Genomic DNA, 21,649 nt, shown 5'->3' with positions numbered 1-21,649 from the left:
CTAAATCCCTTTCCTCAGATACTGAGGTCAGGACTGTGTCAAATATTCTATATTCTGCCCTTGGGTTTTTACGCCCCAGGTGCATTATCTTGCACTTATCCACATTAAATTTCAGTTTCCAGAGTTCTGACCATTCTTCTAGTTTTCCTAAATCCTTTTCCATTTGGCGTTTCCCTCCAGGAACATCAACCCTGTTACCTATCTTTGTGTCATCAGCAAAAAGACAAACCTTACCAGCGAGGCCTTTTGCAATATCACTTATGAAGATATTAAACAAAATCGGTCCCAGTACAGATCCCTGTGGAACCCCACTGGTAACATGACCTTGTTTTGAATGTTCTCCATTGACTACCACCCTCTGTTGTCTGTCACTCAGCCACTGCCTAATCCACTCAACAATATGGGAGTCCATGCTCAATGACTGCAGTTTATTGATAAGTCTTCTATGTGGGACAGTGTCAAAAGCCTTACTAAAATCTAGATATGCGATGTCTACTGCACCTCCACCGTCTATTATTTTATTCACCCAGTCAAAAAAATCTATAAGATTTGTTTGACATGATCTCCCTGAAGTAAACCCATGTTGTTTTTCATCTTGCAATCCATGGGATTTTAGATGTTCCACAATCCTATCCTTTAATAGGGTTTCCATTAATTTGCCTACTATTGATGTCAGACTCACTGGTCTATAGTTGCTCGATTCCTCCCTACTACCTTTCTTGTGAATGGGCACGACATTAGCCAATTTCCAATCTTCCGGGACGACTCCTGTTACTAATGATTGGTTAAATAAATCTGTTAACGGTTTTGCCAGCTCACCACTAAGCTCTTTTAATAATTTTGGGTGTATCTCATCAGGCCCCTGTGACTTATTTGTCTTCACCTTAGACAGCAAACTTAGAACATCTTCCTCTGTAAAGATACATGCATCAAACGATTTATTAGTCATTCTTTCTAGTGGAGGTCCTTCTCCTTTTTCTTTTGTAAAAACTGAACAGAAGTATTCATTAAGGCAGTCGGCTAGCCCTTTATTCTCTTCTACATACCTTCCGTCCTTTGTTTTTAATTTAGTTATTCCTTGTTTTAATTTCCTTTTTTCATTTATATATCTGAAGAATGTCTTATCCCCTTTTTTCATAGACTGAGCTAGTTTTTCTTCTGCCTGCGCTTTAGAAGTTCTTATAACTTGCTTGGCCTCTCTCTGCCTAATCTTGTAGATTTCCTTATCTTCATTGCTCTGGGTTTTTTTATAATTACAAAATGCTAGCTTTTTATTTTTAATGATTTGGGCCACTTCTGCTGAGTACCACAGTGGTCTCCTCCTTTTTTTGCTTTTACTGACAAGTCTAATGCAATTTTCTGTTGCCTTCAATAATGCACCTTTTAAGTAGTCCCATTTCTCCTGGACTCCATGTAATCCGTTCCAGTCTGATAAAGACTCATTTATGACTAATTTCATTTTTGAAAAGTCTGTTTTTCTAAAATCTAAAACTTTTGTTTTTGTGTGGTGGGACTCTTTCACAGTTCTTATATTAAACCACACTGACTGGTGATCACTAGTTCCCAAGGTTTCGCCTACAATGACATCATATACTCGTTCATTGTTGAAATGATCGGAGGTGCGGGCACCTCAATCAACATTCCCAGGTGGCATATCGTGCTGTCTAAACAGCCCTCTGCTGCCCAGGAGCAATGATTTTGTATGGGGACAAGCACTAGCGGCAGTCATCGCTTGTCCTCATACTGTGGAGGTGATCACTTCACCCCCACTTAACGAGCAGCCGACTGTTGCAAAGGAATGCTTCCTTCCTGACAATCAGCTGTTCCTCACAGCATCTAAATGTGCCTTTATGTATATGTACTTAATGGCATTGTTTGGACAACGTATGGTTAACCAATTAGCAAATTGTGTTAGGTTGTCAAGAAATGGACTAGGTCCTCCCCCTTACTAGTTAGGGTTGAGGGAGTCTAGTCTGAAGCAGCCTGGAGGGAAGACATGCTGTTCAACCTCCTTCACAACCAGGCCCAAGTTACGAGAACCCTAATCTCTGACCCTTCAACTGCCCAGCAGCCATACTACCAGAGTACTTCTGATAGAAAGAGGGACCAGACATCTGAGAAGGTCTAGAACTCACAATGTCGGTCATTGGACTCAGACTGTCAAGTACTGTGCATGTTTATGGCAGAAAGATTTTGCTGTTGTGGAAGGGAATATTGATTAAAGGGGTTTTGCCATCCCAGACAATGGGGCATATCGCTAGGATATGCCCTCACTGTCTGATAGGAGGGTGCACTGCGTATGCACAGCCGCCCTCCATTCATTTCTATGGGGCCGCCGAAAATAGCCGAGCACTGGCTCGGCTATTTCCATCGGCCCCATAGACATTAATAAGAGCAGGGACCGTGCATGTGCAGTGCGCTCCCATTCACTTGTATGGGAGCAGCGGGGAGCAGCCCTTGGTGGTGGCCGGACCCCGGGAAACCTGCGGTCCTCCAGCCAAAACTCTCCTTGCTCTGCTCTCATTGTAGGTGCTGGTCACCTATCAGACAATGGGGGCATATGCTAGCGATATGCCCCCATTGTCTGTGATGGGAATACCCCTTTAAGCATTCTCCACACCCGTTTTTCAGTTCTGCAATCCTCAGTCCAGGAATTACAGAAGGACTTAAAGGGGTTACCCAAAGTCTAAGACATGCCCCCTATGCTCGGTCCCCTCATATAGATTATACTTGCCCTTCTCCCCGGCACCTGCACTGCTCCTGAACCCTGCATGGCCGCTGCAATGGGGAGGAGCCCCCATAGCGTCACCCATGATGCTAGGGAGGCTCATCCCCATTGCGGCCTGCTATGCCTGTGGTTCTGCTGAGAAGCTGCAAATTGTCTCTAGAGAGATAGAGTACTATAATCACCATCATTGTTGTTTTCCATACGTTACTACTGAGAGAATATTGCACTGTAACATACTGTGGAACTGTGCCTTTTGCTGCTATTTGTACTACAATTCCTATCATCAACTTAGTAAAGAAAGACTTTATTACAAACAGTTCACCAGTCCTGCCTTGCACTTAGCAAATCATCCAATATCAAGGGCACCCTAATTAACACAAGGCAGGAGCCCCAATACCAGGGTATTCTCCGAGGGAAGAAAAAGTGCACCCTCCAGTCACTGCATGGCCCTGGGGAGCACAAGAGTGGAGATCGCCACCATGATCTGTGAGTACTACTACACTCAGAGCCACAACTACCACTCCTCTGCAATAGCTCAACTGGCTCCCCTAAATATTCCAAAATTATGGTTCATTGAGTTTCTACATAATAATATAGGAACCTGGTGTACTTCTATAGTCACCCTCTTAGTTGTACGCGATTACCACTTTCCCATACTATATCCAACTTTTTACTGTATTGAATAGTATAGCAGATTACATCATTCTACCTTTCAAATGTATGCCAAAAGGACCCTCCTTTAGCATATGTTTGGCCCATAGACACCTATCAATATGTCACAGTACATTTTGGATACTTTTGTTTGCTACAGTATCTTCTGACATAGCCAATAAACTATGATACAAATAAAGATATGAACGGCACATATAGAGAACCTGGTACCCAGACGTTTGTTTTTATATTGGGGATCAATCTATGTGTTCAATTTATGGTAAGAGCCCACTGACACGAAGTCTTAAAATATAGATTTATTTTTTAAACCAAAAAATAAAAAAATAGCATGCAAAGGTATGGCATACTATACATTTGTTAACCCCTTCAATGCAGCCATTTTCTGTTCTTGCATTTTCATTTTTCACTCCCTGTCTACACAATTCCGCCTTAGTTTTATAGGTTTTGTTTTTACACTGTTCCCTATACAGTCAAAATGACATGTTGGAAGCTCCGTTTGTGGCTTCTGACACAGATTCCGTCAAAAAGACTGGAAGCAGGACTTTTTTGTCCAGTAAAAAAACAAGATCCCAAATGGAAACTGCACAGAGTCCACAGTAGTCAATGAAGTTTGTTCAGCTCCTTTCGTCTTTTGTGCTGTATCTCGCACTTCCGTTATTTTTGCTGTTCTGCTCCTCTAATGGGGGAGAACAGCGGATATCAAGAACGGTGTGAGAGAGCCCTTCCAGCAATACCAAATTTTTCTTGTGTTTTTTATACTTTTGAAAAAACAACTTTGAAAAAAAAATTGGGTTTTCATTGCATATTCTGACCTCCATAACTTTTTTACATATACCGTATTTTTCGCCCTATAAGACGCACCGGCCCATAAGATGCACCTAGGTTTTTGAGGAGGAATATAAGAAAAAAAAATTTGAACCAAAAGGTGTGCTTTTGGTGGGCTTTAAACTAATGGTAGTCTGTGAATGACACTATTATGGGGGTCTGTGGATGGCACTGTTATGGGGGTCTGTGGATGGCACTGTTATGGGGGCATCTGAGGATGGCATGACACTGCTATGGGGGGGGATCTGTGGATGACAGATAAATAGCATCTTATGCTATTTGACATCCACAGATCCCCCCCATAACCGTGTCAGCCACTGTGAATGACCCCCAATACAGGGGGTGGAGGCTGGCATCTACACTAGTTTTTAAATGGCAGTGGGGGCCCAGTGCAGTCATTGTATTCCATTGCACCGGTCCCTGCTCACTATACTAATGGTATCTACTGTAACTGCAGGCAGGCAATGGTTAACTATAGATATGTTCGATCCAGCACTGAGCAGCCTGTACTTATGATCATAGCAAGGTGGAGGCAGGAGGCTGGGCGGGCACTGGCAGCGTAACTTCCTACGTCACGTGCCTGTGCCGCCTGCTTCATTCATAAAGTGGGCGGAGCAGGCACGTGACGTAGGAAGTTACGCTGCCAGTGCCCGCCCGCCCAGCCTCCAGCCTGCTATGATCGTAAGTACAGGCTGCTCAGCGCTGGATCGAACATATCTATAGTTAACCATTGCATGCCTGCAGTTACAGTAGATACCATTAGTACAGGGAGCGGGGCCTGGCTCAATAGAATACAGTGACTGCACCGGGCCCCGCTGCCATTACAAAACTAAAGGCCGGCCCCCAGCCCCTCCTCCCTCCTTGCTGATACACACGCCGGCCACGCTGTGCAGCTTGCGGTCGGCGGTGTATCAGTGTAAAAATGGCAGCCTTCGCCCCATAAGACGCACTGCCATTTTCCTCCCACTTTTGGGGGGTGAAAAGTGCGTCTTATAGGGCGAAAAATATGGTAAGTCTACAGAGTTGAGTAAGGGTTCACTTTTTGTGTGACAAGCTGTAGTTTTATTCATGCTATTTTGAAGTGTGTAGGACTTTTTAATCACTCTTCATAATTATTTTTTTTAGGAGGTTAAGGGACAGAAAAAAACAAACGCAAAATTGGCCATTTTTTTTTCCATTACACTGTACACCATATGGGATAAGTACATTTATATTTTAATACTTCAGTGTTTTTCAGACAAGGCAATGCCAATGATGTTTTTCTTTAAAATATCTTTTTATTGAAAGATCTATAAAGATTTTAACAATAGGTTTATACATAGTTTCTGAATATAATCTTTACAAAATAAATCCACGCAGTGTACAAACAATTTGTTTCCGATTTTTCATATTAAAGCCTCATGCACACGTCCGTGGAACACGGACCGTGAGATACCGGCCTGGATTCCTGCTGAGTGCAGGAATGCACGGCGTCATTGGTTGCTATGACGCCGTGCGCTTCATGCCGCCGCTGCTGTACAGTAATACACTCGTATGATCTAAACGAGTGTATTACTGTACAGTAGCGGCGGCACGAAGCGCATGGCGTCATAGCAACCAATGACGCCGTGCGCTCCTGCACTCAGCAGGAATCCAGGCTGGTATCTCACGGTCCGTGTTCCACGGACGTGTGCATGAGGCTTTAACAAACATGAATTCGCCCCTTCCCACCCTATCCCAACCAAACTGAGACTGTTGATCTGATATGCCTACTTTATTCCAATTTAGAAGAACCATAGACTCGCTTCATGCCTCCTAGTATTCACCATATCTCCCTGATATCCTAGATTTCCAGTTTACCCAATTTCCCTCCCATTTGAGCCGCCAGATACCATTTTGTTTGTGTGAAGGGAGACGGCAGCTCCCGAATTTCTGTGTCTGTTAGTGATGCTTCAATAAACTTTCTCCATTTATTGACAAATTTGCCTATGGACTTTTCTTTGTACCTCTCCATCTCCAATCTTTCCATGAGAGCATATGTTTCAGGATACCCAGCACCTCCTCCCATAAAGGAGTCTCACTTTGGAGCCAGTGTCTTAAAATCACTTTCTTGACTGACATGAGTAGTATATGTACTCCTTTTTCGGATACCCCGTTTCCCTCTCCCCCTGCCTGGTCTACAGGGATAAACTGGAAAATACATTGTTGAAGGTTGAGAACTACATCTACCCCCCAAACTGATTTGATGTAGTCCCTTGCTTAGGACCTTAAGGAGGTTAAGTTTGGGCAGTTCCACAGACCAGGTAGTAGGTTTGCTTTTGGTAATGAGCATTTAGGACACGGTCTCAAATAATGAGCCGGAGCTTTCATATAAGATAGGTCAAAGCGTAAGTAGCTTTGTGTATTATTCTCAGTTGGGTCTCCCGCCATTGCTCATTGTATATTGCCTTTCTTATTAGTTCAAAACCATCCCTAATCTGTTTAGACAGGTTCGGGAAACACCTAGCTTCTTTTCCCATGCAGAGAAGGCCCTTTTAACTAGACCTATGGTTTGTGCACTATGTAATCTGCGGTAAATTTCTGAAAAGGGAAGCATGGAGTCATTTCATGCCTATTAGTGCGTCAAACCAAGTCAGTCTGTCCGACTCTCCCAACTTCTCGGACTAGGCTTTACAATAAGAACATATCTGTTGGAACGGAAGAAATTGAGGGGTGGGTAGATTGTATTTGGCCCTGCATTCCTCCCAGGTGAGCAATTTCTGGTTTATTTTGTCTAAGATGTCACGTAATGTTATGCCTTTTTTGTTTCCATTCTCTATACATTTTATTTTCTCTCCCTTGAGGAAAAGCTGGTAGTGACCATAATGGCATGTGGGGCGTAAGGTAAATCGGTAGTCTGTAGATCTTACGTACCGCTTTCCATGCCATGATGGTGTCCCTTAGTTGTACTGATTGTTTGATTCGAGGTGGGATATCTTTGAGCCTTGTGTGTAGTATTGCCGATAGATCCCATAGGCTAGCCAGTTCCTTTTCTACTCGACCAGCTGTAGAATATGTGGTTCCCCAAATCCAGTCCTTAGTATGTCTGATTAGGGCTGCTAAGTTGTAATGTCTTATATTGGGCAATTGTAGGCCTCCATCCCATTTTAGCATAGTTAATTTTTCAACGGCTATCCGTTTTTTTTTATTTTTCAATAAGAAGGTTGTAAAGGCCGATTGTAGCCTACCGACATCTGTGTTTAAGCAATAATGGGATGGTTTGTAGGGGATATAGAAGCCTAGAGAAGCTTGTCATTTTTAACAGATGCGCTCTGCCGTGCAGGGATAAAGGTAGCTCTCTCTATTTGTCCAATTCCCCTGTGATTTTCTGGATCAGAGGTGGGTAATTTAGCGAGTAGAGGGAAGTTGGAGATCGTCCTATCTTAAGTTTCAGATAGGTGATGTAATCCTGTCTTATTTCAACTCTGTATTTCTGATTAATTCCTGTTTTTGTATGGCGAAAGAATAAGATCTGACTTTTGGAAATATTTATTTTATATCCAGCAACCTCTCCATAATAAAGGAGGGAAAAATTAAAAGGTCATCTGCAAAGCAGGACAACTTTATTTCCTGACTACCCACTTTGATTCCATCAAATAGAGTAGTTTGTATCAGAAATTGGGCTAAAGGTTCTGGGGCTATGTTAAATAAGAAAGGGGATAATGGACACCCTTGCCTTGTACCCTTCTTTAACGCTATCCTGGTTGATAAGAAGCCCGGAATATAAACCTTTGCAAAGGGATCGTCATATATCGCCCTTGGATAATTACAAAAATCCCCTCTTATGCCCATTGTGTCCAAGACCTCGTCTAGCCAGGCCCAACTGACATTGTCAAAGTTTTTTTCGGCATCCATGTTTCCCTACCTTGTGACCGTCTAGAGCCGTCAACACGCGTCTGATGTTTGTGACTGCTGAGCGGCCTTTCAGAAAACCCACCTAATGATTCCCTATCAGGTCAGACATTATTGCAGCCAGTCTATTGGCTAGGATTTTTGACAATATTTTTGTCTTGATTAATAAGGGAAATTGGTTTATAGGACCCTGGGCAAGATAAATCCTTTCCCTGTTTCGGGAGTACTTTTATATAGGCCATTTTTCCTGAGGGTGGTAGTCCAGAACCTTTTAAAATGGAGTTGAATAGGGATGTCAGTGTAGGTGTTATTTCTCCCAATCATCCCTTATAAAATTCTGCCGGGAATCCATCTGGACCCGGCGCTTTCCCCGTCTGAGAGGCTTTTGATGGTGGCCTTTACTTCCTCTTCCCTTATCTCCCTATTTAAAGATTCAGTTGAAAGAGATGGTAGTTTGACTTTACTAAAAAGGTCTCTAGCACTCTCTCCAATGATGTTTATTTATTTGTAAAATGGGGGAAGATTTTTTTTATATATTTCTTTTATATTTCAAACTTTTTTTTTTTTTTTACATTTATTTTTTAGTCCCTCCTATTGGCTTTTAACATGCATTCATCTGATTGCTTCTACCATAGACTGCAATAATTTCCCATTGCAGTTCATGGGAGAATCACTAATTTCCTATCAAACCATGCCACAGACAGGTTTTGATAGGAGCTTTCTTATGGCAAGCCTTGGAGCCTTCAGAAGGCTCCGGGCTGCCAGAGAAACCAAATGTCTCACTGCTCAAATGGACCCTGGCATCTGAAGTTAAAAATCAGTGACTGGAGTTGTCGCTGATCACAGACTCTGCCAATGGGTGTCTACTGTTTAAAACAGGCACCTGCCAGATATGAGGACAGGAGCTGAGCGGCCCCAATCTTTAAAGACCTGATATCTGCCGTACATGTATGGTGGAGATTGGGAAGAGGTTAAAATAAAAATGTACAAGTTACAAGATGTAAAGCATACATTATTTTAAAGGTCTACTCCATTTTTAGTTCCAGAAACTAATGGCCCAGATGTACTTACTAACTTTTTGGATACATTCTAGGAATAAACACATTAGTAAATCTGGGCTAATGTATGGAAAAAAAAGATAAACATGTACTACATGTTTGTTTGTTTTGTATTTTTTAATCATTTCCTAAACGCGTAGCGAAAACCAAAGCTTTTATGGGTCTTAAATAAAGGAGATATAGGAAATAGCTCACCCACTCGCATCCACTATGAGGTGCTCTAGTCTATATGTGAAACACCCTTCACGGCTACAAAATACATAAAATACTGGAAGACTGGCACTCTCAACACATGGAGTCGTAAGGTTTAGTTGCAGATCACAAAATTTATTAATAGATACATAAAAGGTTAAGAAGTAATAAAAATGTGTAAATCAATACACTATTGATAAATAGTCACAGTCTGGTGTCAGTGATGACAAAATATCAAGGTGAAAAGTTCACTTTATCGGTGTTACAAATCTTTTATGGTAATTCACCAAAATATTTGAGAGGAAAATATATGGTAACAAGGAAGGAATCCTCCTTCTTGTTCTTGATAAAAAAGATCCAATGTTTAGATATTTCAGTTTTATTGAGCTCCAAGTATAATGTTCCTTTTTGTGTCTTGTGGAACGCTGACTAAGGAACAGCCGGGACGCCGGCTCTCAGCAGGTCCCAAAATATCTGGGTGACCGCTCGACACGAAGGAGAAGGTAAGCCCACACAGTGGGTTGTCACTTAATACACTGCCTCAGAGTGTCGGACCGATATAAAGATAAGCCCGTATAGCGGGTTGGTATTCTATATACCTTGAAACATCAGAGGGACTGACCACTATTGAGGTATACCCACAGAGTGGGTGTTACCAGATATATTCTGAACTGCCAAATTATATAGCGTGTTCAAGACACAAAAAGGAACATTATACTTGGAGCTCAATACAACTGAAATATCTAAACATTGGATCTTTTTTATCAAGAACAAGAAGAAGGATTCCTTCCTTGTTACCATATATTTTCCTCTCAAATATTTTGGTGAATTACCATAAAAGATTTGTAACACCGATAAAGTGAACTTTTCACCTTGATATTTTGTCATCACTGACACCAGACTGTGACTATTTATCAATAGTGTATTGATTTACACATTTTTATTACTTCTTAACCTTTTATGTATCTATTAATAAATTTTGTGATCTGCAACTAAACCTTACGACTCCATGTGTTGAGAGTGCCAGTCTTCCAGTATTTTATGGGTCTTAGGCTGGGTTCACACTTGAGCGTTTTACAGCGCGTTCAAACGCACTGTAAAACGCCCAACACATGAAAACCAATGCTTCCCTATGGCACTGGTTCTCACTTGAGCGTTTTACAGCGCGTTTGAACGCGCTGAAAAACGCCCTACGCTCAAACAAGTTCTTGAGCTTCTTTGGGGCGTTTTGACGCGCGTTTGTGGCCATAGGACACTGCAGTCAATCACACAAACGCGCGTCAAACGCGCGTTTACTATTGCAAAAAACGCACATAAAAACGCGCGACAAAAACGCGCGTTAAACGCGCATATCAAATACACTCAGGTCTGAACCCAGCCTAAGGATTCAAAAATGATCTCCCTATCATGGTAGTGTTACGAAATGAGTCCAAACAGTAGACACGTACTATAATACAGTGCCAAAATAATACTACCATATAGTGTCCAAATAACAGTGCCATAAAGTAGTCACATAATACTGTCATATGTTGCAGAAGTAACAGTGCCGAAATGACACCACTACTCATTATTTCTTGGTTGTATTTTCCCAATTGAAGCTAAAAAGAACAAAAACATAAGGACTGGTATTAAAGAAAAGACACCTGTTGCGCTAAACAGTGCATGGTTATGTTTCACGTGTAAACAGGACATTCTAAATTGTGTCCAAAAATACTGTATGTAACAAAAATAGTAAAACGTGTCCAGACCTGTTTGGATGAGATCTGATTTGGTCTTCTTTGTTATTTCCTTTACATAGCAGCTCCTTTTACATGCTAACGGAAATACCTACAATATGTAGGACATAACTAGTCATGTAGATCCCTTTAAATGCACGGTGTACAAGTAGTTTTTGGAATCTATAGTCATAAAGAGATGTTGTTATTTGTATAGGAATACTTTCAGCCTGGCTGATGTTTGATGCTCTCTGAACATTAACGAGCAAATATTTAACTTAAAACTCAATATCAGCGGCTGATGCTGATTCTGTTGGTTATTCCAATTACTATTACACTTCAACTTTGGTCTACTCTTAAAGGGAAATTCCGGCAGAAAGATGAAAATATAACCACCAACCCCTAACCAAGATCACATCATAACTTTGTTCTTCTATTTATCCCGTGATACTGCTAACTTGCTTCAGAAGAAAATAATTCTAAGGCTACTTTCACATTTGCGCTTTCCCTTTCCGCCATTGAGATCCGTCATGGGATCTCAATAGCGGAGAAAAACGCTTCAGTTTTGTCCCCATTCATTGACATGGGAAAAAGCAGCTTTTTTGCAGTGTGTAATGGATGGATCTGTCATGAAACCCAATGTAAGTCAATGCTGACGGATCTGTTTTTTCAGATACGAAAATAAAACTGATACGATGCCTTTTGACTTACTGTGGATTTAGTGACGGATCTGTCTTCTTCATTTGGCATATTATACAACCGGATCCAGGTTGTATTATATACCGGATGCGTTTTTGCTGAACCCCTGACGGATTCGTCAAAAATGCAGATGTGAAAGTAGCCCAATTCTGTCAGCCTTCTTTATTGTAGAAATCGCTGTCTGCAGCTAGAAGTTCAGGCAACTACTATAGTACATGTCCCATGATGCCTTGGCCACATTACAGATGTAGGTTTGGACTACATCCATGAGAAGGTGAAGTTATATAGATTATTCTAAATTGTGGGAAAGATGCTGAAGAGACATACCGTAGGTGGAGATCTAAGGTAGAAAACAGCACAGGAGAGGCTACAGACTGTACTTGTGCAGCAGCATTCATGTCACATGCAGTGTACAAAACCCAGCCCAGTGGCAAAGATGACAGATTGGCATTAGTCTTACTTCAAGTCATTGAATGTATTCCGAAAGACATCCAGTGACTACCCTGGAATAGACAGGCTGTGCAGGTTTCAGTGGTTACCCAGACCAACAGTTTTTAAGGGCTATTAGTTACCAAATCACTCAATTGGAAAAAAAAAATCAAAAGTCCATTGGATAACCTTCAAGCTTGTTAGTGGCCACTAGGATACAGGCATACATAATATTTTATAGTATATTTATAATTTGATTTCTTTGAATCCAGTTGCCATGTAGCATCTATGTCTAACTGTAGATATTAAAATTTTTATTCTGAGTCATAAAATGGCACATAGTCTCACAAAAGGTTCTTTTGTCAAAAAAATCAAGTATTTTGAGTTTTCTGTCATACTTTTATTCTGTGTCAGAAACATTAAGGCCTCTTTCACACGACTAATCCAGATTGTTTCAGGATCTGTTCAGGGAAAAACGGATGGTTGCATACGTTTTTCACATACACGAAGCAAAACTTAGCAACCTTCAGTGAAAAGCACATTGCCAGGGCTGCGTGAAAAACAATATACAACATGCTGCGATTTTTCCTGAACGCAGAGAAAATGCGTGAAAAATGACCATGTGGACAGACTCACTGAAATAAAAGGGTCAGGATTCAGTCGGAATGGTATGCATTCGCTACACGCATTATATCCGGATGGAAAACTCGCTCATGTAAAGGAGGCCTTAGGGTATGGCCAGATGGATAGGAAATTTTGCTGTGGATTTAGCACTAATTTTGCTGTGGATTTGCTATGGATTTCACTCTGTGTATTGCAAAGGGTGAAAATCTTGGTGGAGATCCACAGCATAAATTACAGATTTAAAGAGGACCTTTCATCAGAATCAAGTATGTAAACTGAATATACATACATGGAGAGCGGCGCCCAGGGACCCCCCTGCACTTACTATTATCCCCGGGCGCCGCTCTGTTCTCCGGTGATAGCCTCCGGTAAAGTCATAGTTAGGCTCCACCCATTTGAGCCTGCCGGCGTCTCTTTCTCCTATGCTGTAGTGCTGGCCAATCGCAGCGCTCAGCTCATAGCATTGCTAAGAGCTGATTGCTGCGATTGGCCAGCGCTACAGCATAGGAGAAAGAGACGCCGGCAGGCTCAAATGGGTGGAGCCTAACTATGACTTTACCGGAGGCTATCACCGGAGAACGGAGCGGCGCCCGGGGATAATAGTAAGTGCAGGGGGGTCCCTGGGCGCCGCTCTCCATGTATGTATATTCAGTTTACATACTTGATTCTGATGAAAGGTCCTCTTTAAAGTCTGCACTGCAGGTGAATTTACTCTGTTTGTTTTTCTTGCAGTGTGTGGATAAGATTTATTAAAATCTCATCTACTTTGCAAGTTAAATGCTGTGGGTTTAGTGCATGCAAATCTGCAGCCACAAAGCCACATAATGTCTGTCCAGTGTGGACATCCCCTTATACTGTTTATTACTGCATTTTTCATTGCTTTTTCATATGAACAGGACTATTAGACTGGTTGCGTTAGGTATTTGTGAGACATTAGACACTAATCTCATATAACATGTTCTGTGATTATTTTCAGCGGCAAACTGGTATCTCCCAAGTGGAAGAATTTCAAGGGTTTAAGACTATTATGGAGAGATAAGATCCGTCTGAATAATGCCATCTGGAGAGCTTGGTACTTACAATGTAAGTAAAACGTGATAGGCTGTATAAAGACTGATCTCATTTGTATTGAATTAATTAGGATGGCCTGTCTTATCTGAAGAAACCCTGAGTCCTAGAAATTCACATTAGGATCAGCTCTTCTTACCCTCAACATAAGATGATGTCAGGGGTAAGAAGTGAGCTTACGTGTGTATGGGTACATCTGGGCCTGCCTGGCAGAAGCACCTGGACAGTTAAAGGGAATGTTTAATCAGAAAATGACCTATTGTTTAAATTACGTTTTTGTATTAGAGATATTTTATTTTATTTTTTTCTTGTCCCTCCCCCCATGTCACAATCTATATGAAAATTTATAAAATTCAGCAATTTTGCAGACTGACCACTAGGTCTAATAACAGGTCATGATTTTCTGTTCTGTACAGGTAAGTTTTCAGCAGCCATTATCATTATCACCACATGCAGAATTACAATGACAAGTAATATAAATATCTGTATATATGTATATATCTGTATAGAGACAACACAGGATTATCATTTACAATAGGTGATATCACAGCTTATCCGCTCCCTCCTGATCTCTGCAAAGGTCACAGAGTTTGCTCAGAAAACTCTTCATAGAAGTCAATTGGGTCCCCCCCTGTCTATTGTGTCTATAGTCCATGTAACTGCTCTCAAAAGACAGGAAGTCTTTTTTTAATTCTTTATTCAACATTCCCAAATGCAAGTAACACATAAAATAAAATATGTAGATACCTAGTCAACAAGGTACAAGAAACCCCATATGAAAGCATTAACTACCCCAAGCCAGAAAAAAGGTTACACTGTAATGAACCGGTTTTCCTAGGGAACCAAGTAGAGAGCACCAAAGATTAAAGACCGTAAAGAACCTAAACGTAAACTGTGATTCTAGCTGGAGATGGTACAGAATGAAGTGTGGAGGTCTTGAACTGCTGGTTGTTTCCCAAGAAAGGAGAGTGGACCACTGGAATGTCTGTAGTGGTGCCTGTGGGCTCTATTGCTGGTATTTGTTGCACTGATGAAGCGGAGGAAGGAGGGCTTCTGGTCACATGTATCTGGAGAGCAGAGGCCGCCATTACAGGCAAGGGCCGCTCTAAAGGAGAAACTACCTGGGAGCGGAGGAAACGCTTGATTGAGTAGTCTAATGGTGCCACCGACAGACTCCTGTGCTTCTTCCATTTGGTCATGCTGGAGCAGAGAGGTGAGGATCGAGATTTCCACTGGTTTTACTGGCTGTGGGCTCAGAGAGCTGAAAATGTGTTGTTTTACTCCGCCATGCCAAAGCCAAACCTCCCCAAAAAACAGTAATTCTTAAGATATTTTAGGCCTATTGGCCAGTGTAAAAACTGCATAATTGTAAAAAAAAATATTTTTTTAATGTAGCTAGTGACAAGGAATTAAAAAAAATCACCAAAAATTCTTAAAAAAATGTGTTTAACATAAAAATGTGATTTAAACAATAGGTCATTTTCTGATGACACATTCCCTTTAAGTTGCTGTCTGGAGCTTGGATCCTGTCTTGCACATCCCAGGCTGTGGCTTGGTTCTAGGTATCGATAGGCTTGTATTTTTTGTTTTTTTTTATCTTCATAATTTATACAGGGCAATTATCTTTGGAAACAGCCACTATTTCCTTTGTTAGAGCACTAGATCATTAGTCTATCTGTAATTGAAGACTGGATGTTGCATCTATAATCAACCAAAGGCTACAGATATTTTTGTTAACTGACTTATCATTCAGGCATAGAAGCTACATATATGTACAAACAATCCTTCTGTTTCCTCTGCTCCAGCATCAACAGTACTGGTGTGGCAGCCATAGCAGCTCCTGGGGGCCTTCAACATCAGCCAGGCAGTAATTTTCCTTTCAGTAGCTGAGCCCATAGCCACACTGAAGTGGTGACTGATTTAACCTGCTCTATCTCAGGCTATATAGCAGCTGGATAGATGAGCCAGGTTATGTTTTAAAGCTAACAATCTGAGCTTTAAAAGAAGACAGTTGTGCTGGCCACCATACTTCCTGAAACAGAACTTTTAGAAACCAGGTCTGAAATGAGATCTGACAGTAAAACCTGCAGATTTCACTCTCAACATAGTATTTAAAGGCTCTATCTCTGGCTGTATGTTAACTAGCACAAGGCTCCTGGTCTTGTTATAAAGTTTAGATTATCAGCTTTAAAACAAGACTCTTATCTATAGCTGTTGTACAGACTGAGATATAGCAGGTTAAAGATCCCCCTTCAAACAGCTATGGTTATCAGCCAGCATGGAGGAGAAGTAACTACTGTACATGACCTTTGGTGAGGTCATCAATCACAGAGCATACTCACTATCTGATTTTTACATATGGGGGAGGGTCTTTTTTTCCAATAAAGTTGTGAAAAGATGAGTTCTTGCCCATCTAATCACCACTTCTGCGCCTAATTAGGCCATGACCCAGACATTTACCAGCATCTGAATCATGGTGTAAAATAAGTCACACAAGACTGTTGCGCACACTTACTCAAATGTTAATAAAGTTTATATTTTACACTGTCCCTACCCTGTTCTATATTCTACAAAAAAAATGTTAAATGTAATACAGACCCAGAGAATAACACATTTTTATGCCATGTGGTGGTAGTGGCCCAGTCAATAGTTGCTCCTCTGCTCTGCTCCAACTCTTCTCTCCTGTCAGTCTTGAATATGTTACTCTCAAAGCTACATCCCTTTCTGAGGCTACTTAGATTTGCACACAGAATATTATGGAGAATACACCTATAATGATATGGTAAAATACTGAATTTTCAATAAAAATATATACCATTTGTTAGTGCACCTTGATGCTTAGCTGTGTAAGAATTTTTTTAAAAAAATTACTATATGCAATCTACAAATAAGTAAAATTTCTAATTATGCTATATTCTATACTTTATATACAGAATATTTAAGAATATAAGAAGTACTTTAACCCTGCGCGACCCACTTTGGGCGCTGTTCGGTTATTTAGATAAGGATAAATATAACTGTACCCCAGGGTGTAGGAAGTTGCTACATTTTGTGGCAGTAGCAGGAACTAAGGCGATTAATTTAAAGAGTCAGGGGGCACACCAAATACTTAAAGGAGTGCAAAGGGTGGTAAAACTACATGTGACAAATCATCTGACCCAAAGGGAGAGTCAAAAGAGCCACCCCATAAATGCACATCCAACCATTAAAGGATATAAAAATGTATATAAAGTTTATTGGACACAACAACACACACGCATTAAAAAATTTTATACAACATAGAACAAAGTGCGGTATGCAATAAAATATATGTAACCGACACACACAGGTCCACTGAATTATCACATATAAGTGTATGCGTTATCAACCAGCATATAAAGCAATACAATAAATCGCATATAGCAAATGTAAGGTGAGGTAAGACCACTAGAATTGAGGATACAGACAGACCGACATAGGGTCAAATATCAAGAGCCAAACCTACATAGCCAGCTGGTGCAGTGGACCTGGAAACATAACAAGCGCCCAACGCGTATCGCCGGAGCAATCCGGCTTCCTCAGGGGTAAAGGACTGTGTGTTGGGGCGTCAGTTAATATAGGATGTTAGATAAGGTGTAATTACATTCACCTGTGCAGCAGGAGCTGTGGTCAGTGTGTGTGCGTATCAAACTCCAGTCAAAGCAGGAAACCGGAAGTGTGAGTCACATGATCGGCTGGTGGAACGCATATGCGCTCCACCAGCCAAAACACAGCCACATAACAGGAAGGGACAAAGAGGACACAAATATTTAAACTAAACATTGTTAAATGAGGCTATTTGGAGCCACAGAGGCAATGCCAGGCAAGCTGGTGAATAATCGGGACGATGGCGATCCTACAAGTCTGGCTACAACCCACAATTCCCCCCTTCAGATTGTTCTTGGAGAAACTCTCCTATATCATGCGTATGTACTGGGTGGAGGCCTCGCATCAAAAAGACAAAAAAGTGGAACACTTCTTTCAGGTGTGGGAAAGTTTTATTAATATTCTGCCGTTGCACGTCCGTAAGGCCATACACGAATGCTTTTCAGGGACTACTTGGTTCCTGCAACAGACGGTACTGGGAGAACTACCGGTTCTACTGTCATGAGCTGGGGGAGGGGGGGCCCACAGCGTCCAGATACTCCCGAGCATCTAGGTTCTTGTTTTGGTTTCTTTTTTTTTTTTTTTCCCTTATCTGTTTGTTTTGTTCTATACATTACTTTCACGAGGTATCACTGCCCATTAGGTCAGAGAAGATTTCACTGCTTTGACCCCGGGAACCCACTAGGGGCTGTTTTTGGTTAGTATGTTCTGGTTTTTTCGGGGATATCTCCCGTAATATTTTACGGAGATGATTGTCTGATACTGTTAGTTTCGTTGGACTTCTGTTACTATCCGTATGCTCATGTACGTATGTTTGTATGTTTATTCTTCAAAAATTTTGAAAAATTAATAAAAAACAGTTTACATAAGAATATAAGAAGTAATAGTCTTATTATCTTATAGATGTAGAAAAAAGGAAAACTCCAGTATGTGGGTTTGTTACCCCACTGGATGGATCAGAAGGAGATGACCACCGTAAACCTGAGGTAAGACTCAAGCATAGCCACAAAGCAAAAGGAGACATATGGAGTCATCTAAAAATTATACTGTCCCTATCGTTAATGATTAGTAGACTTGCATTTCCTTTGTGTTGTACAGGCGGTGGTGTTGGAGGGGAACTACTGGAAACGGAGAATAGAAGTGGTAATGAAGGAGTATAACAAGTGGAGAATTTACTACAAGAAACACGTAAGAACATTGACTGTGTGACATTCTTTGATGTTGATGGTTAGCAGTGTACCTTGCCACACTGGGGCTGCAGGTTCTAATCCAAACATTGCAACATTTGGGGAATTCCTCTGGAATAGAAAAAAAGGCAGAAATAGAGAAACTAAGATTAATTTGAGATCCCCACTAAAATGACTCCCCCCCCCCCCGAAAAAAAAAATATATATACAGTGGTGCCCATAATTAATCATACCCCTGGCACATTTTGACTTAAAGTTACTTTTATTCAACCAGCAAGTAATTTTTTTGACGGGAAATGACATAGATTTCTCCCAAAAGATTTCTCAGCTTTTATTTACATTTGAGCAAAAAGTGTCCAGTCCAAAATGATTCATACCCTTCTCAATAATCAATAGAAAAGTCTTTTTTGGCTATTACAGCAATCAAACGCTTCCTATAATTGCAGACCAGCTTTTTGCATGTCTCCACAGGTATTTTTGCCCATTCATCTTTAGCAATGAGCTCCAAATCTTTCAGGTTGGAGGGTCTTCTTGCCATCACCCTGATCTTTAGCTCCCTCCTCAGATTCTCAATTGGATTCAAGTCTGGACTCTGGCTGGGCCACTCCAAAACGTTAATGTTATTGTCTGCTAACCATTTCTTCACCACTTTTGCTGTGTGTTTTGGGTCATTGTCATGCTGAAATGTCCACTGGTGCCCAAGGCCAAGTTTCTCTGCAGACTGCCTGATGTTGTCGTTGAGAATCCTCATGTATTGCTCTTTTTTCATGGTGCCGTTTACTGTGATTAGGTTCCCTGGTCCATTGGCTGAAAAACACCCCTAAAGCATAAGGTTCTCACCACCATGTTTGACAGTGGGGATGGTGTTCTTTGGGTTCAAGGCGTCTCCTTTTTTACACCAAATGAAGGAAACATCATTGTGACCAAATAATTTAATTTTTGTTTCATCTGACCATAACACAGAAGACCAGAAGTCTTCTTCTTTGTCCAGATGAGCTTTTGCAAAGGCCAAGCGAGCTTTTGTGTGCCTTATCTGGAGAAGTGGCGTCCTCCTTGGTCTGCATTGTGCAGTGTCCGTTGGATTGTCTGCCTTGAGACATTGCCACCAGCAGAGCCCAGATTCACCAGGATGGCCTTGGTGGTGATCCTTGGATTTTTCACCTCTCTAACTATCCTCCTGGCCAACACAGGTGTCACTTTTGGCTTCCGACCACGTCCTCTGAGATTTTCCACAGTGCGGAACATCTTGATTTTTTGCTCAAATGTGAATAAAAGCTGAGAAATGTTTTTTTTTCCCCACAATAATGCCTCTTGTACATCGTCTTATTATCTTTTGGGAGACACCTATGTTATTTCCCATCAAAAAATTACTTGCTGGTTGAATAAAAGTAACTTTCAGTCAAAATTTGGCAGAGGTATGAATAATTATGGGCAGCACTGTATATATAAAAATGTTTAAATATACTTTATTAAAAGATTTTGTCTTTTTACTAACTATGCTTTGAATTCACTATGGATTCCTTGAACTCTAGCAATGGGGCTCACAGCGAACTGTCTACGGGCAGGAGCACACACAGATGCTCTCAGCTTGGGTAAATGCAATGCCAGGATTAGCAGAACGGGCACAGGCAGGTGCAGCTGTGTGCTCCTGCTCATACACCGTTCAACGCGATCCCCATTGCTACGGTGCAAGAAATCCATAGTGAATTCAAAGCATGGTAGAAAACTGAAATTTTGGGGGGCATTTGGGTCATTATTTATTTATTTTTTTAAAGTTGAATAAAAGTTGATTTACTTTTTAATGGATAAACAACCATTGAGCGAACGTTTGTCTGGTGAGAATTTGTTTGGCCAATGCAGCCATACATGTTTTGTTATGGGTTGTCCATGCCAGTTCGATTTATGCAAGGCAAGTAACACCCGGTCCAAACAAAGAAGTAATCCAGGTCAATGAAACGTATTAAAAATTTATTTCAGCATTTAAAAAATACACATCATTGGCTGCACTAATAATTACATGTTTCAATGGCAACCGCTGTCTTAAAGGGTTTCTATCACTTCGTTTCACCTATTTAGCTTTCAGACACTAGCGATCAGCTAGTGTCTGCTTTATCTAACCATCCTAATATAAGAGCTTATTGTCCTGCCGTTTAGCTAAAAAAATAACTTATATAGATATGCAAATGAGCCTCTAGGTGCTATGGGGGCGTGATTAGCACCTAGAGGCTCCGTCTACCTTAACAAACTGCCGCCGCCCAGCGCGTCCCTCCAGCCCGCCCATCTCCAGCTGAAGCGATCCTCTCCGTGCGCGTCTCTGTTCTGCGCATGCGCAGTGAATGTCTGATCGCTTCCCTGCTCAGACATCTCCACTGCGCCTGTTCCTCGGAGCACTATGACGTCATCGGCGCAGGCGCAGTGGAGATGTCTGAGCAGGGAAGCGATCAGATATTCACTGCGCATGCGCCGAATACGAGGAGCATCGCATTCCGGAGGAGATGGGCGGGCTGGAGGGACGCGCTGGGCGGCGGCAGTTTGTTAAGGTAGACGGAGCCTCTAGGTGCTAATCACGCCCCCATAGCACCTAGAGGCTCATTTGCATATCTATATAAGTTATTTTTTTAGCTAAACGGCAGGACAATAAGCTCTTATATTAGGATGGTTAGATAAAGCAGACACTAGCGGATCGCTAGTGTCTGAAAGCTAAATAGGTGAAACAAAGTGATAGAAACCCTTTAATCATAGCATAAGTGCAATGGTTTTTGTAGGAGCATCAAGTAACCAACCACGTGGAAACTTCACTTCATAAGTTACATATGTCTGAAGGTAACGTAGGTTAACCCGTAACTTGCTTGATGCTCCCAAACTAAGTTCAAAAACATTAAAAACATTTTGATAAAATAAAAACATTTGCAGTAAATGAACTTGGCTACATAAACTTTAAACACCAAGAGATATATG

General features: G+C 41.3%; 1 protein-coding gene across 3 annotated transcripts in view; it reads left to right on the top strand.

Annotated features, from left to right (window-relative positions):
- The window catches only part of MLXIPL (MLX interacting protein like), a 169,143-nt gene that overhangs the window by 52,405 nt on the left and 95,089 nt on the right, over positions 1–21,649 (top strand). For all 3 annotated transcript variants that reach the window (XR_005777468.1, XM_040423600.1, XM_040423601.1), the window contains exons 2-4: positions 13,789–13,895; positions 18,408–18,490; positions 18,603–18,692. Coding sequence is in view for 2 of the 3 variants with exons in the window: in XM_040423600.1 (XP_040279534.1) it covers positions 13,789–13,895; positions 18,408–18,490; positions 18,603–18,692 (280 nt within the window). In the remaining variant the exon portion in view is untranslated. The remainder of the gene's footprint in view (positions 1–13,788; positions 13,896–18,407; positions 18,491–18,602; positions 18,693–21,649) is intronic.

This window comes from Bufo bufo, chromosome 3 (genome assembly GCF_905171765.1).
Source record: "Bufo bufo chromosome 3, aBufBuf1.1, whole genome shotgun sequence".
Classification (NCBI taxonomy): domain Eukaryota; kingdom Metazoa; phylum Chordata; class Amphibia; order Anura; family Bufonidae; genus Bufo; species Bufo bufo.
The sequence above is the reverse complement of the archived record's forward strand: the minus strand, read 5'-3'. Positions and strand labels throughout refer to the sequence as shown.